Consider the following 16025-nt stretch of genomic DNA (forward strand, 5'->3'; position numbering starts at 1 on the left):
ATATAGTATTCAGATTATGCGTCTTATATATCTTAATGGATAAAGATGACATTTGAGGAGGATTGGAAAGTCTCATTTTTCAGTGTTGTGTCTCTTCTGGTGTGTTTCTAGACTATTCATAACCTTTAATTGATCTGGTTTTATGTGTTTGGTTTTTTTCTTATTAATAATAATTCTAAAGGACAAATAACATTTTAAAAAATAATTCTTATAATTTAGAGATAACTATACAATCCAGTACCATAATATGTAATAATGGTTAACATTGCATCACAATTTCCCATACATTATCAAACAAAGTTTTTATTGTGAATGTATTTCTGGTCCCATGGTTTAATGATACAGAATTTCGTAACAACTAATAGAAAAATATATGTGAAATGGCCTATCCATAACAAATAATCAAGCACTTTTTGGGTTGAGCCCCCAAAATGTCAGAAACTGCCCTTTCCCTCTGAGGGGAAATTACATCTGTTATTAATATGGCATTTTACTATTTTGCAGGAAGAAGCTCAGCTCAAACTTAAATTGTTTACCCAAGGTTCACACATGTGTGGGTGTGACTGAGGGGCTGTGAGATACATTATCAGTAGTAACAGAGTTAAAACCGTGTCGTAGCAGGGATGTATACTCCAGCCAGCTGTGTGCACTCTACTCCTGGAATCCTCACAAGAACCTCTGGAGGTAAGTAATGTTATTGGCCCATTCTGCAGTTAAGACAATGGGGGCACAGAAAGGTTAAGTCACTTGCCCTAGGTCACACAGCCTGCAAGGGGCAGAGCTAGGGTTCAAACCTGGGCAACCTGTCCCTGGGGCCTGTGAGCTTACCACTACAATAACAAGGTCTGTTTCTAGAAAGGTCTGTAAAGGAGTGTTAAGGGAGTCCAGGCACAGAAAGACTTGCCAAGGAGCAAGGGTCAATGAAAAGAGAAGAGGAATTTCACGTGCTGCTCCTCTGCTCCTCCTACTGCACTCTGGGTATGACTTGTACTGGGGTTCTGGGAGATGGAGTCCTAAATGAGAACAAATTTAGGGAGCAGTGAATTAATTAGGGTAATGGTAGCTGCTGTACAAAAAAACCTCAAATTTTCAGTAACTCATCACAGCAGAAATGTATTTTTTTAATTGTGGTAAACTATACATAACATACAATTTACCATTTTAATCACTTTTAAGTGTACAGAAAATGTATTTTTTGCCGATAGAATAGTCCAAGGTGGGTGTGCTGTTCCTTCCATCCTGTGTTCTGACATTTCCTGAGGTCTCAGAGCTGGCCGAAGGGAAAGAGAGAACACAAAGGAGGCACACCCACTTCCTAAACTCCTTGGCCCATAAATAACACACATCAGGTCTGTTCACGCTGCGGTGAACTAGTTCCGTAGCTCCACTGAATGCAAAGGTGGAGTGGGGGCTCCGAGACTTTGAAAATGCCTGGGCAGCTACTTCTACATAATGGAATTCTGGTAGACAGCTAGCCATCTCTGCCCAAAGCTCCTTCACTAAACTCTCTCCAGGCACTGGCAGCACCAGGAGGCATGACTTGAGAACCCAGGTAAAAAGCATAAGACAAAGGACATAAGGACCCTTCCCACTTCAGTAGAGACCCTATTGGTGCCGGAAAGTCTTGATCGCATCAGTGCCATCAACAGGGCAGGACACTAGCAACTTTGCCAACAACAGGGGCCAATAGATCCAGCAGAGACGTCATCATCTCTAACTTGGGGTGGTATCACCACCAATGTGGCAGGACAGCTCCCAGTGGTGCCTCTGGCAGATGCCTGAGAGAGCAGAGCCACTTTTGGTGGGTGTGGGAGGTGAAAGCATCTTATAGGCACCAGTAGCATCTCTGGGGGTATGTGAGGTCTCTGAGCAGGTCGCCTGTGGACAGGGCGTCCTGAGCGAGAAAGGAAGAAAATGGCAAGTGCCTCATGGGACCTGAGAGGATGCTCTTTGTAATCGCATGTGAGCTAGCCCCTCTGATTCACAGAAACCAGTCAAGAGTAAGCCTTTGTCCTAAGACTGGTGGGGACCAAACAAAAAAACCATTACAGAGATCTTGGCGTTACTTCAAGGCTGCTGTGGGCTTGAAAGTGAAATTCTGAAAAACCATTTCCTTGAGCAAAAGGTCAACATGAGTGACGAGAAAATACATGGGAAGAATGTGAACTTACAGGTCTGGCAGCCAAAGCTGCCAGCCTGGGTCCCCGGAAGCCATGTCACAGCTTCAACTAAGACAGCTTTGAGGGAGAGCATAGACATCTGCTAAACGCTATTGGAGAAAAAAGATGCGACACAGGTGGCTTTCAGGACCACACACCCACCACGAATAGGATGAATTAGGACCCGGTGCGACTTAGAAGAGGAGGTGAGAAGCTGAGCTCCAGCAGGGTGAATTTGCTGGGGGCTGGATATGCCACAGGCAACTGAAAAGAATGGAGGGACGAGGTGAAGAGAGAATGAGACTTCCAAGACCCAGAACCCAGAGACTTCCAAGGTGGACAGCTGTCAGAACAGGGCTCCACAGTCTTCAGTCTGGAAAAGTGTCTTTGGGGCTTAGGAGGGAAATGGACTTCAACCTCCAGAGCACCAGCTATGAAGACTGGCATGTCGAGGGCCGAATCATAGAGATGTCTGTTTGTGACAGGGTGGAGAAAGCTGAGCTTAGAGCCAGAGAGAATGCTGCTCACAACTAGGATTAGGACCCGGACTGACCTAGGGCAAAGTTGGCCCCAGGAGCAGAGCATCAGCATCACCTGGGAACTTGTCTGAAAGGCAAATTCTGGGGCTCTACTTCAAGCCCTACCTAATCAGAAACTGAAGGTGGAGCCAGCAACCTATGTTTTCATAGCCATTCAGGTGATTTTGAAGCAGGCTAGGGGACCTAGGAGACCCAAGGGATGGGTGGGTGGGGATATATAATGGAGATTAATATAAGACTTAAGATAGACCTCAAGTAGTAAGCAACATGAGGAAGCCTTTCATCTGGGAATCCCAATCTCCTTTTCCCCGTCCTCCCACAGATTCTGAAATGGGAGACACGTGAAGACACATACAGAGGCTGTACATGGTGAGACTAGTATTTCAACTCACGCAGTACCTTGTGTGAGGCTGGCAAGCACAGATGCTCACAAGGGGCTGGGAGCGTGGCAGCCCGGGGCAGTATCTTAGAGCAGGAACAGACCTGTTTCACGCTAATCTTGCCATGTCGCTCCTCCCCTCCCATCCCCATCAATGCCCTAGGTATTCAGTTTTCCTGTAGCCTCCTCTGAGTAAACAGCCTATCTCCACTCCCATCATAGCACCCTCTTTCTTTTTCATCAGCATTCAAGATAAACACACAATAAAATCTTTCTGATTCGGTGTAATTTCTCCTCTTTATTAAATCTAGTAGCATTGCAACAGTGTCATTCTCTACTTTTTTTATTGCTTGTGAACATTTCAGTCCTATTATAGACTCATAATTGAACTGACCTTGGAGTTATAACATTTTCATTTTTCCGTAGAAAAATGCATTTCAACTTACAAACAATAAATTAACAATTGAACTTGGGAATGTGTTCACAAGTGGCAGGTGGATTGATTGGCATAACCCCTCACAAACAAACGGGAACGGAAAAAAAATCTATTCAAATGGTATTATCAAGGAGATGAAACAAGGTCTACCACATTTCAAATCTGCTTTGAGATGCTGGATCTAGTTTCTCTTCCCTCCATTGAAAAAAAAGGAAAGGGAAAAAAAAGGAAGGAGGGAGGGAGGGAGGGGAGAGCCGTAATTTAGAATTGCATAGATTCTTCTCATTGAGCTGAATTACCCTGATCTATAAACCCACCCTCAGAAGCCCTAAAGACCCAAGAGTACAGCATCTGTATAGTACTCAAAACATCAGTGGGACTCAGTAACATTGTTTTCTGAAAAACTAATTAAGCCTGCCTCTCACAGCCAGTCCTAGATGGTTTTATCAGGAGAAGTAAATGCTAAGGGTAAGGAAGTTTTTATTTGGCTACAGGATGCTAACAGAGAGGTTCAAGGATGAGTCTTTATAATTAGGAAGAACAGAAGGCTGACGATGAATGCTAAGAAATGAACTCCCTTCTGCGGCAAAAGGACCAGGGAGTGCTGTGTAACAAAATGCAACTGTGCAATCCAGGGAATCAAAATATTCTGAATCAGCTCTTACCCCACTACAGACACCAGCCCCTGCACAGCACTGCGGCACTGCCTCATCTGTAGACCACGGTGCCCACGACGCCCACCACCACCCTGGGTCTCTGCTTGTTGACAGTCTTTCTCCATGTGCTCTGCATCAGTTCAATGTGTTCAATGAAGCCATCTTTTTGGCTCTCAGTGCATGGAGGAACTCTAAATAGACTGTGTAGTTCAGCTACAGAAGTGCCATTTGGGGACACGCATTGTGAGCCACTTGCCCCAAAATAATCTATCATGTTCTTTGCACACCTTCCTGCTGGAACTTGGATTTCACCATCAAGTCATTTTTCTGACTTAGAAAAAACAGAGCATTGTTTCCAGGAGCCAGTGTTCACAATTCACAGGGAGAGGAGCGCCTGGAGGCTTGTGCCTCCTCATCTGTGGAGATGCCATCACTATGTCAGCCACTCGTAACCTGCAGAAACGAAGCGAGCCTTAGAGGCTGTGACAAAGGCAGGGACATTTGAATTGAGAAGTAGATGGGATGAAAAATAAGGGAAGAAAATCTGTGAGTCTAGCAGTCTGGTGGAAAAACAGCCATGGGGCTGGCTGCAATGAATCAAGCCCTGAGGGAACATCATGGTGGCCTCTACCCAGATACAGGCCCTAGCAAGGGCTCTGACCCTGAAATCTCTCCCCATCTCCACCTCTATTCTTTTCCACTGTCTCTCTCCAGATTTGCAACTCAAGGAAAGCAAACATAGTTCTCTCTAGATCTAATTCATTCCTCCATAAAATGAAAGTGATAGACTAAATTATGGTGCTACCCTAGGACAAAAGTCATCACTGTTAATGATTCCTAGGTTGAGGAATGTTCCCTTATAGTCCCAGCTAAACAAATAATAAGGTAAGGAGATAGAAGGCTTAACCTTTTTAGAAGGACGACCTGAAATAGAAGCGGGTTTCAAATCAAGCCCCTAACCCAGGTCTAGCAAAAACAACATGGGTTTCAACTCTTCCCACCAATAATAATAACCCAGAGATGCTCCCAACAGGTATCTAGCGCCATCTTAGCTTCATGCCTGCATCTCGGAGAAGGTTAAACACCAGATCTTATGAGTCCAAACTCTACGTCCGTTCTGCCTCACTTTTTAAAAATTGCAAAATACATACACTGCTTCCCAACAACTTTATATATCCATCTATATAGACCTTGAAGTGATTATTAGAGTGATGACTGAAACAGATTGACCCAAAAATACAGTGACTTAAAGGAAAAAAAGAAACAATTTGTCTTCATATATTACAGAACTGGCAAAGGAGTTCTATTCCATATGATCATTCAGCCCAACACATTGGCGAAGGAGAAGGCTTAGAAAAAGCATACCTAAAGTCTTAAATCCCAGTTCAAGGAGTGGTACATTTCACTTCCACCAATATTCCATTGCCTCACTTAACTGAAAGGTAGACTGGGAAATGTAATCTAACTAGGCAGCCACATGCCCAGCTTTAAGAGGGAACCGATTTTGATGATAGATAGATAGATAGATAGATAGATAGATAGATAGATAGATAGATAGACAGACAGACAGACAGACAGCGAGACTGACTGATTTAGGTTCCGGTTCAGATTTAGATTTAGATTTGGTAGGTTCTATTATTTTCTCAACTTTAATAAGATGAGGCTTAGGCTCATAAAGGATAGAAAGCTTACCTAAGTTGTATACCTATTACATGGTAAATTGGAAGACTCCAGCATAGATCTTCTGAGTTTAGGAGAGCTTTGTATGCCATGCAATACTATGGAAGGTTTTTGAGGAAGAAGTTATGCAATCCAATGTTATTTTAAGAAGATAATTCATCAGCAATGTGAAGAGTGAATTGTAGAAAGAAGAAACGAAGACACGCAACTAGAGAAACAGTCCAAAGCAAATTCAGCAACGGCTTAACCTAAAAAACTAGGGATTAGAAGACAAAGCCGGATATTAGAACAGAGGTTCAGAATTTAGGGCCCATGGAAAGGTGTCCATATTGTCAAACTCCATACTGCAATCACTCTGCTAGCATTTCCTGAAAGCTCTGCTGGTTTTCCTTCCACTTCTCCAGCCCCTCCTTCTCTGCCTCCTTCGCTTGTACCTCCAGTGCTATTCAATCTCTAAACATTAGAGGACCCCAGGGTTCAGTTCTGAACCCTCTTCTCTAGTTACTTTATCCTCTTTCCCCAGGATGTCTCATCTAGTTCCTTAGCTTTAAATTGCATCTTATCTGTTACCACTTACCACAATAAATCTACATAACAAACCACCCCAAAACACAGTGGCTTTAAACAATCAACATTTGTTTAGCTCATGACCCTGCAGGTTGGCTGGGTGGCTCCGCCATCTTGATTGGAACGACACACCTGTCTGGGTGTCACCTGGCTATAGACTGATCTAGGATGACCAGGCAACTCAAGTCTACTACACATGTCTTTCATCTTCCAACAAGCTAGTCCAGGCATGTTCCCATGGTGATAACAGAGGGCTAGAGCAAGCCAAGCCAATCATACAAGCACCTTTAAAGCCTCTGCCTCCCACACGTTTGTTAACATCCCATTGACCATTAATGAGAGGGCACGGCAAAAGACACTGACACAGGGAGCAAAGAAGAATTGGAGCCGTTTTTGGAATCCTCCACAATATTTATATGCAAAGCCTCCCTGATTATGTATCTGGGCCCTGACTTTTTTCCTGAGCTGTAGACATGTACGTCTAATGCCCCAATGGGCAGTCCATTTAGATGTCTCCTGGCATTTCAAACAGCATATTTAAAATTGAACTTTTGATCTTTTCTTGCAAAACCTGCTCCTCTTCCAATATTTGTTCTGCTTCTCAGTAAATGATCTGCCATCCCTCCAGTTGCTCAAGCCACACACCTGAAATCAGGGAGCCCTTCTTGACACTTCTCTCCTTCATCTCAAACACAGTCCATGAGGTCCTATCAATTCTCCCCCCAAAATACATCTCCTATCTGTCATCATCTCTCCTTTTCCCTTGTCACCTCCTTAGTTCAAGTTGTTTTCATCTTTCTCTTGAACATCTAAAAACATCCCATTGAACTTTAAATAAAATCTCAAACCCTTAACGTAGTCAGGCTCCCACCTCCATCTACAGCCTTATTCTGTGCTATTCTGCCTCTCACTAAGGTTACTGGCTTTTATTCAATATCCAGATACAATAAGCGCTTTCTCACCTGGAGGCTGTGGGAGATTAAGATTTGGCCACCCTGAAATCTATCTCTTTACCTTGGTTGTTTTCTCTGAGGACATTTGACCTCCCCCACTAACTGCCTAAAGAATTTGACATGGTAGCTCCTTCCTGGAACAGATCTATCATGATGGCTGTAAAGATAATGTAGGGTAAATGTTGCAATAGGAAAGGCACCAACAAGCCCCTCTTATCAGAAGTTCTGTCTCTCTGGCCACATTCTCTGGATGACCCTGCGAAGAGTTGCCAGACAATCATTTACATTTATAAGGGAAATCTCCATTTGTAAAGGTATCTCCCTCCCTGTTTGGAGAAGAGAGGGGGATGAGCTCATTTCTAGTGACTTATCAATGTGGAAGGTGAGGCCTTGAGCTACATAATAAACCTTACTCTTGTTTACTGTGCTTTAGTGGTAATCTCCTGTAACTGACTCCCCCCACCCCCAAAGTCCTCCTTTGTCATTGGCTGAAAATGATATTTAAGACAAGAATTTCTGCTATTGTGTTGAGAAACGCAGTGTCCCTGCTTTCTCCCATGTATACATGTTATTAAACTTGGTATTATTTTCTCCTGCTAACCTGTCTTGATAATTATTTGGCCAGCCAGAAGAACCTTAAGGGAAAGGGCAGAGGGAGATTCTCCCTCTTCCCCCTACAAGGCCTTAGCCATTTTATTAGTTTCCTGGGGATGCTGTAACAAATTATCACAAACTGCATGGCTTAAAACAACAGAAATCTATTTATTCACAGTTCTGGAGGCCAGAAGCCCCAAATCAAGGTGTTGGCAGGGCCATGCTCTCTCTGAAATCTCCAGGGGAAGATCTTTCCTCACCTCCTCTAGCTTCTGGTGGTTGCTGGCAATCCCTCAATGTTCCTTAGTTTACAGAGGCATCACTCCAATCTCCGCCTCCGTCTTCCCTCCTGTATCTCTTTCTGTGTCTAAATTTCCCTCTCCTATAACACCAGTTATTGGATTAAGGCCCACCCTAATCCAGCATGACCTCATTTAACTTGATTACATTTGCAAAGACCCTATCTCCAAATAAGGTCACATTCACAGGTACTAGGGATTGGAACTTCAACATATCATTTTGGAGGACACCATCCAACCCATGCTGTTTCCAACAGAACACACTGAGTGATAAGAACATGGACTCTGGAGCCCAGACTGCCTCAATTTGGATACCAGTTCTGCTCTTATTAGCTGTGTGAGCCTAGGGAAGCCACATAACCTCTCTGGGCTTCAGGTTTCATATCTGTAAAATGAGGATGGAAATGGTGTCTACATCACAGAGGTAATCTGAGAATTAAGTGAGTTAATGAGCGCAGTGCCTAGAACATAGTAAGCACTATGTGTATTTGTTAGATAAAGTTCTTTCCCCATTCATCCTTCAGGTCTCAGCTTAAATGTGCTTTCTCAGACAGGCATTTCCTGATTTCCCCTCACTTTAAACATAATTCATAATTATTTATTCATTTGTATGGGGTTTCTGTTGTTTGATGTCTGTTTTGTCCCATGAGACTAAGTTCCGTGAGGGCAGACTGTGTCTGTTTTGTTCACCACTCTATTCCTAGCACCAACAAAAGGTTTTGCATATGACGAATGCTAGATAAATATTTGTTGAATGAACAAATAATTATAAAGGGTTCAAGCTGGAAATTTAATTATTATGAGTTTGTGGGGGCTTTATTCTCTTTCTCTCTCTCCCTCTTTCCCTCTCTCCCTCCCTCACTTCTTCCTTCCTTCTATCTCTCCCTCTCTCTCTCTCTCTCTCTCTCTCCCCCCTCCTCTCTAGGAAACTTAGGGAAAGAATCAGTTCTAAATTCATAACAAGCAGACCAGATTTGCACTTTCTCTCTGTAAGAAGAATGGAGATAGCTTACCCAGTGTTTTTTAATGAAAATATGGCCCCTAAAAGGGAGAAGACAGAGAAGAGAAACATGGAGCCAAGTGGCAGGAGGGCACAGAGACAGCGCATCAGTAACAATTATAATGTATGGGGTCCAATTAAAAAACAGGTATCTGAACCAGGTATGAACTTATCTTTATAATAAGCACGGGAACAAGCTATGAACTTGTTATCTTTATAATAAGCATGGGAACAAGCTTAGCTTATGCCACAGAAACTGGTGGCACTCTTCTTACTTCTTCACTTGTATAAGTAGAAGTCTAGCTCTGCCAATAGGTAAGCAGGTGAGACCCAGGTTATGCCACTTCTATCTACAGAAAAAGAAATGGATACCTTAGCCTCCAAGTAACGCAGAAAGCGTGAAAACTCACCCAGATCTCATTACTCGTTTTCCAGACTGCGGCATTCCCTTAGCCCCCTGGATCCTAATGTACCTCTAGCTGTATCTGTTGCCAACACATGTTGAAAGGCTAATATTTTATATGTTTATGTGATATGTATTTTAGATATAGCACGTCATTTAATCTCCCTACAACCCTTTTATGTGGGTAAGATTATGCAAGGTAACAGCGAGTAGGTAGTAAAGCCAGGATATACTTATGATGATTCTAAGGTCGATTCACCAGAGGGGCCTGACTTGCAGTCTGACACGTTTGAGGTCATCAGTAAAACCTATACTAGTAAAACATTAGTCCAGCAATTTCTTAAAGCGTGGTCCGCAGACCCCTGCATCAGAATCACTGGTGGTCTTTGTTAAAAATTCAGATTCCCTGGTCCCGCCCAAGACCGAAGGAATCAGCAGAGGACGGTCAGGGATCCGTACTTTTAAAAAGCACCTCCAAGTGATCCTGTTGCAGGGCATCTGTGCACGCAGACGATTCTTACGCACGAGGACCACACGCATAGGCTATGGGCGCCATCGAAAGACAGCAGCACGCCGCCCGGCTGACTCCAGGCCGGCTCAGCAGCGTCTAACTAAACATGCTCCTAGGGCCGCCTCCTAGCCCGCAGCCGCAGATCGGAACTGAGCACGCGCTCCCGAGCGCTGGGCGGGGCTCCGCAAGACCCCGCCCCTCAGACCCCGCCGGAGCCGGGGGCGGAGCTCTCCTTACGTCACCTAATTCCGGCTTCTCTCCGCCGGTCCAGGGCCCCGCCCCCAGGCCTTGCACCAATCAGACGGCAGGTTGCTGAAGCTCGGGGCCAATGCGCAGGGCCGTCCTTAGTTCCTCGCTGCGGTTTGAAACTGTCAGGTCGCTGTTAGGGGGGCCGCTGCTCTCGCCGTTGTGTGAGCGCGAGCGGCGAGGAGGCGCCCGGGGACGCGTCGGGCTCGTGGAGCGCGGCACGGTGGGTGGCGGCGCCCCGGTGGAGTGGGCTTTGAAGCGCCTCGGCCCCGGCTTCCGCTCCGGGGCTCGTACAGGGCGCGCTGGGGCGTCTTCCCGGGACGCGGGCCCCTCAGCTGTGCGGGGCGCGGGGTCGGGAGGTTCCCCCCGAGGGCGCCCGGGAGGAGGGGAGGGGCGTGCCTCCAGTGTGGCGGTGACTGTCGCCGTAGGTTCTGGCCATTTAAACGCAGGGGAGAATAACCGTGTCTAACGCTTCATTGTTTTCAAGTAAGAACTTGGTTGAAACAGGGGTGGGTAGGACGGACCGAAGAGGACCTCCAGCCCTTTGCTCCCTCGCAGCTGCTTTCCTCTGTCTTCTGGTCCCTGTCGTGGGGCGGGCTGGCGGAGGACGTCCCCTCTCCCCCCGCACCTTGGTTCTCTCTGCCTCTGCCTCCTGCGCTTGCTCCCCCTCTTTCCCTATCGGCCGGGCGATTGCCAAGATGTGATTGATTTCCCTGGCAACAGAGACGCGCTCTCAACTTTCATGTCGTGGCTTCTGATCTCTTGGTTAGAGAATGCTGTCCTGAAAAGTTAGTGAACTGGTGCACGTCCGCCGCCCGTTAAAGCAGGCTTCGTGTTTCTCCTTCCTTTCTGAAACTAGAAACAGGAAAATGCTGCTGTCGTACGGTTTCAGACAAACTGTCATACTTGTTGGCATCAAAGCAGGGCAGATGGAAGACGTATAGTATGTTTTCCAAAAGTACATAGTTGTTTGGTGTCTGCAGTATCTATATTCAGAAACTCCTTTTGAGATCTGACCATACTTTTCAGCCCTTTTGTTTTTTTGAATAATCAGCACCACCCTACTCCCACTCCTATTGCCCACCTGGTCTGCAAACACATCCTGAAGGGAGAAGTGAATGAAAATAGACAAAGACCAGTTACCACAGGGGTGGATTTGAAGTCCGTGAAGCGGCCATTCCTTGCTGCAGATGTATGTGCTTATTTTATTCTCCCTAATTGGCTTAACTAAAGATAGTCGTGCTGAGATTTAGTTTACTTATCATGTGTACTCACAGCATTGAATAAAGTTGAAGCATCCTTTCCACAATCTAGCCCCGACCTGTGGTTCTATTCTGATGTCGCACTTTTCCCTGTACCTGCCCTTTCTACTTCAATTTCCTCATCTCTCGTTTATTTTTCAGCCTACTGTGATTGAGGTGTGTTCCACTTTCCACTGAAATTGTTCAGGCAAATGTCATAGCGACTTCCTGGTTGCCAGATTTGGGAGACTGCATCCAATTCTCATCCTTCTTTGGCCTATGGCTCTGACTACTCCCTTTTCCAAGCTTTCCTGATGCTGCATTTTCTGATAGTTCTACTGTCTGACTTCCTTCTCTGTCTTCTTTGCTGGCTCTTCTCTTCCCCATTAAATATTAGTGGTTCTGGTTTATACCCTCTTCTCACTATGGTAGTGGTCCTTAACTTTATTAGGGTTATGGTCCCCTCTGAACACATATTGGAAGCTAAGGATCCTCTTCCTCGAAAAATATACGTGTGCATTTATACTAAAAATATTACGTATAGTTTGGGTATACAGACCTCAGAATAAGAATTTTTCTCACGCTCCTTTTCATGAGTGATCTTATCCTCTCCGTTTTAAGCATTTCCCATTATGCTGATGATTCGTCAAACAGTGTCTCCAACCGAAAGCTCCGATGCAGGGCTCTCACATTGCTTTCCCCAGGAAGCACCATTCACATTGTAGCTGTTGTGAACGGCAGTCCTTGGAGTGGTGCACAGCTTAATGGATGTGGCCATGTACCGCATACCTGCAGCTTCACCTCAGTGCCTCACGGGCACCTAACACCCAAATCATCTGATATGGAACCCATTGTCCTTCCTCCCAACCTGCTCATCTTCCTACATTCCTTGCCATGGTGAGTGGCACTATCATCCATCTACTCACCCAAGCCAGAAATCTGGAAGTCATCAACAATTCCTCCCTTTAACCCCTTAACTAATTATTGATCATGATCTCTCATTTCCACTGCCAAAACACAACTGTGTCAGTCATACCCTCCATCCACTTCCCAATGCTGCCTCCTAGATTCAGGTCCTCGTTTATCTCCTGGATTGCTGCTGGAGGCAACGTTTATCTCCTGGACTACCACAGTTGGCTCTCAATTAATCTCTCTTTAGGATCTCACTTCTCTAATCCATCTTGAAAGCTTCCAGAGTGAGCCTTCTAAAAGACAAGCCTGATCATGTTATTACTTGTTTAAAACATTTTAATAACTTCTCTAGAATGAGACCAAACTTTTTTTTATTTTTAACACTCAGAGACATACAGTATTATTTATAACAGCGTTATTGGTAATAGCCAAGAACTGAAAAAAATTCAAATATCCATGAAAAATAGGCTGGATAAATATATTTCAGTATATTAATGTAGTGGAATACCTAACAGCAAAACAAAAGAACAAGCAAACAAAACTGCAGCTACACACAGCAACAACACAGATGAATTTTACAAACGTATTGTTGAGCAAAGGAAGTTAGGCATGAAGTAATGCACACTGTTTATAAAGGTAAAAAACAGGCAAAACATTTTCTACTGTTAGATGTCAGAGAACGGAGGCAGAGACTGGGACCCAGCATGAGAAGGCCTTCTGGGGCTGGAAATGTTGTATTTTTTGACCTGGGTGGTTATATGGGTGTCAAACTGTTTACATGACACAACCATGATCTTCCATGATCTGGCTGCTCCTGATTTGCCTGTTTCCTCCTTAGCCAAGCCTTGCTTTGCACCTTTTGCTTCAGCCTGACACACTACTTATGTCGCTGGCATACATGTCCATGCCTCTGTCTCTGCCTGTGCTGCCCTGCTGCCTAGCATAGTCCTATATCCTTTATCTGTCTTCCAGGCCTCAACACCCAGGTCATCTTCTCTATTAAAACTTTCTCTGGCTCCATTCCCACTTCTTCACACCTTGTGATCCCACCCCATGAAAAACAGCTACTCCTACCTCCCTACTTTGTACCTCTGTTGTTTTAGGGTCTAACTGCGCTTGTTTCATCAGTCATTTGTATTATATACATGTTTGGCCCTCTCTACAGATTGTAGAGCCCTAGAGGACAGCGACTTCTTCATCTTACTGTCCTCATCGATGTCTTACATGTAACTGGTGTTCTGTTAGTTTGAATGGTCACTACTTGTCTTTTAAATAATTTATTTACTTGTTACTAAAAGTACATTTTTTTTTCTTTTTTTTTCCTCCCAAAGCCCCAGTACATAGTTATGTATCATAGTTGTAGAGTTGTAGCTCTTCTGTGTGGGACACTGCCTCAGCATGGCTTGAGGAGCGGTGGGTAGGTCCGCACCCAGGGTCCGAACCGGTGAAGCCCGGGCCGTCGAAGCAGAACGCGCAAATTTAACCACCACGCAACCGGGCCAGCCCCCTAAAAGTACTTTTAATTTTATTTTTTTGGTTAAAACTTTCAGCAGTTTTTCTATGCATGTATTAGAAGCTGTTGTTCTGTGTAGGCTTGTTTTTCTTACAATAATACTCCCCAATGGTAAGTTTCCCAGGCAGGGAATTTGCACAAATTGTTCCTTCTCTCTTGGTCCAGTATCTACAGGAAGGTGCCCAGCACCCAGATTGTCGCACACTGTTGAAGATCAGTGACCACAATCTGTTCTCTACAGGCACCACTGTGGATTTTCCTGAGGAGCCTCCACTTTTCTTTAACCATCTATGTATTTGTCTCATCTCCTTCACTGCCTTACAGACTCACTCATGTTGGGAATTGAGTCCTAACCAGTTCTTCTTGCCCAGTGATTTCATCTGTGGGTGCTCAATGCATTGAATGATTTAACATATCACATGATGGTTGTTTACAGGTTAGGACGCGGTTACACTTCTGTATATATCCAGAAAACATTTTATTTTCCTTTAAATATTGAGGAAAAAAACTAAAGTTGCTTCTACTCTTTTATAGTATTTGTGCAGAATGTCATCAGATGAGGAGAAATGCTCACTTCCGGTTGTGCAAAATGACTCTGACCGAGGCAGTTCTGTCTCTTCAGATCTTCAGGTGGGAAGACGTATCTAAATTTGTTGTGACTTATTTATTTTAAACAAGTGATAATATGAGGGAGAACTAGGAGTACATTTTTCGTTCATTCAAGCCATTTACATTAATAATTATAATGTGTATATAATGTATATCAAATTATAATAATATCAAACTTTGAGAATCATTTTACAAACCTTAGGAAATACCTTACGTTGTTTTAACCTTTCAGAAAACCATTGTGAACCTTTCAAACGCTCTGTACAAAGGCTTCAAACAACACAATGAAAGGAGAAGCTGAAAATCTCAAGGAACTTTTTTTCTTGAAATTTTCTCATTGTAGCTATCTCTTATGAATGCTGCTTTCACTTTAATGCAAATGAGTACAATATCAACCCCTCCAAAGTTCTGGGGCCCCAGATGCCCTAGTGTTCTACCCCAGCCTCTAGTCTCTGTTGCCACAGCATTTGGCACATTCTGCTGCCCAGGATCTGGACAGTGACAGGTAAGTTGACCACAGAAGGTGTGGTTTTTACATAAACGGTTTTAAATTTCTGTTATTTCTAAATTTTTATTATCACAATATGGATTCAGATTTCTAGAGTAGATTTTGATTGAGAGAATACTGACTTGGTATATCTTGAGTTTTATAGTTATATCACTTAAGAGGGAAAAAGCTGGGCGTTATGTTTATGCCTAAGTTGTTATTAGCACTGTGTATGAGAAAAACTTTAGGAAAATATTTTATGGAACAGATGTGCTCCTTTAATTGAAATTACAGATTCAGAAATTGGGAAGCTATTGGAAAAATATCTGTGAATATTTACTAGGATAAAAGTACAGTCATGCGTTGCTTAATGACAGGGATACGTTCTGAGAAATGTGGTGTTAGGCGATTTTGTCGTCGTCCAAACATGATAGAGTGTACTTATACAAACCTAGATTGTATAGCCCACTAGATACCTAGGCTGTATGGTACTAATCTTATGGGACCACCGGCATACATACAGTCCATCATTGACTGAAACGTCATTATGCAGCACATGACTGTAGTCTGGAATTGTGACACAGATGGTTCATCCTGGCCTTCTCTTTGGATGGTAACTCGCCCACTTAGTGCTATCTTTTTAGGTGACAGTGCTTTCCTGCACCCTTCATCTCTCCCTTATCCAAATTTCCTCATCAGAGAACTGATTAACTCATTTATACTTGTGATATTGTGATTTCTAATAAATATATATTTGGTCTTCATCCCTGTTTCTGGCACAGAGCTCCTAAAACCATTAGAATTTCCTAAGTGATGAGAGTGATAAAGGTGTCTTTTGTTA

The 16025-nt window shown here is 43.9% G+C and overlaps 1 protein-coding gene across 5 annotated transcripts in view; it reads left to right on the forward strand.

Moving 5' to 3' along the window:
- Positions 1 to 10504: 10504 nt before the first annotated feature.
- The window catches only part of POC5 (POC5 centriolar protein), a 35572-nt gene continuing 30051 nt past the window's right edge, over positions 10505 to 16025 (forward strand). For 4 of the 5 annotated variants that reach the window (XM_087430149.1, XM_087430151.1, XM_087430152.1 and 1 more), the window contains exons 1-2: positions 10505 to 10645; positions 14623 to 14718. In XM_087430149.1, the coding sequence (XP_087286275.1) occupies positions 10505 to 10645; positions 14623 to 14718 (237 nt within the window). Of the gene's footprint in view, positions 10646 to 14622; positions 14719 to 14999; positions 15203 to 16025 lie in introns of those variants that run through there. The other variant, XM_087430153.1, reaches the window with a different exon arrangement.

Source organism: Ceratotherium simum, chromosome 4 (assembly GCF_057802395.1).
Source record: "Ceratotherium simum simum isolate JZ-2026a chromosome 4, ASM5780239v1, whole genome shotgun sequence".
NCBI classification, from domain to species: Eukaryota; Metazoa; Chordata; class Mammalia; order Perissodactyla; family Rhinocerotidae; genus Ceratotherium; species Ceratotherium simum.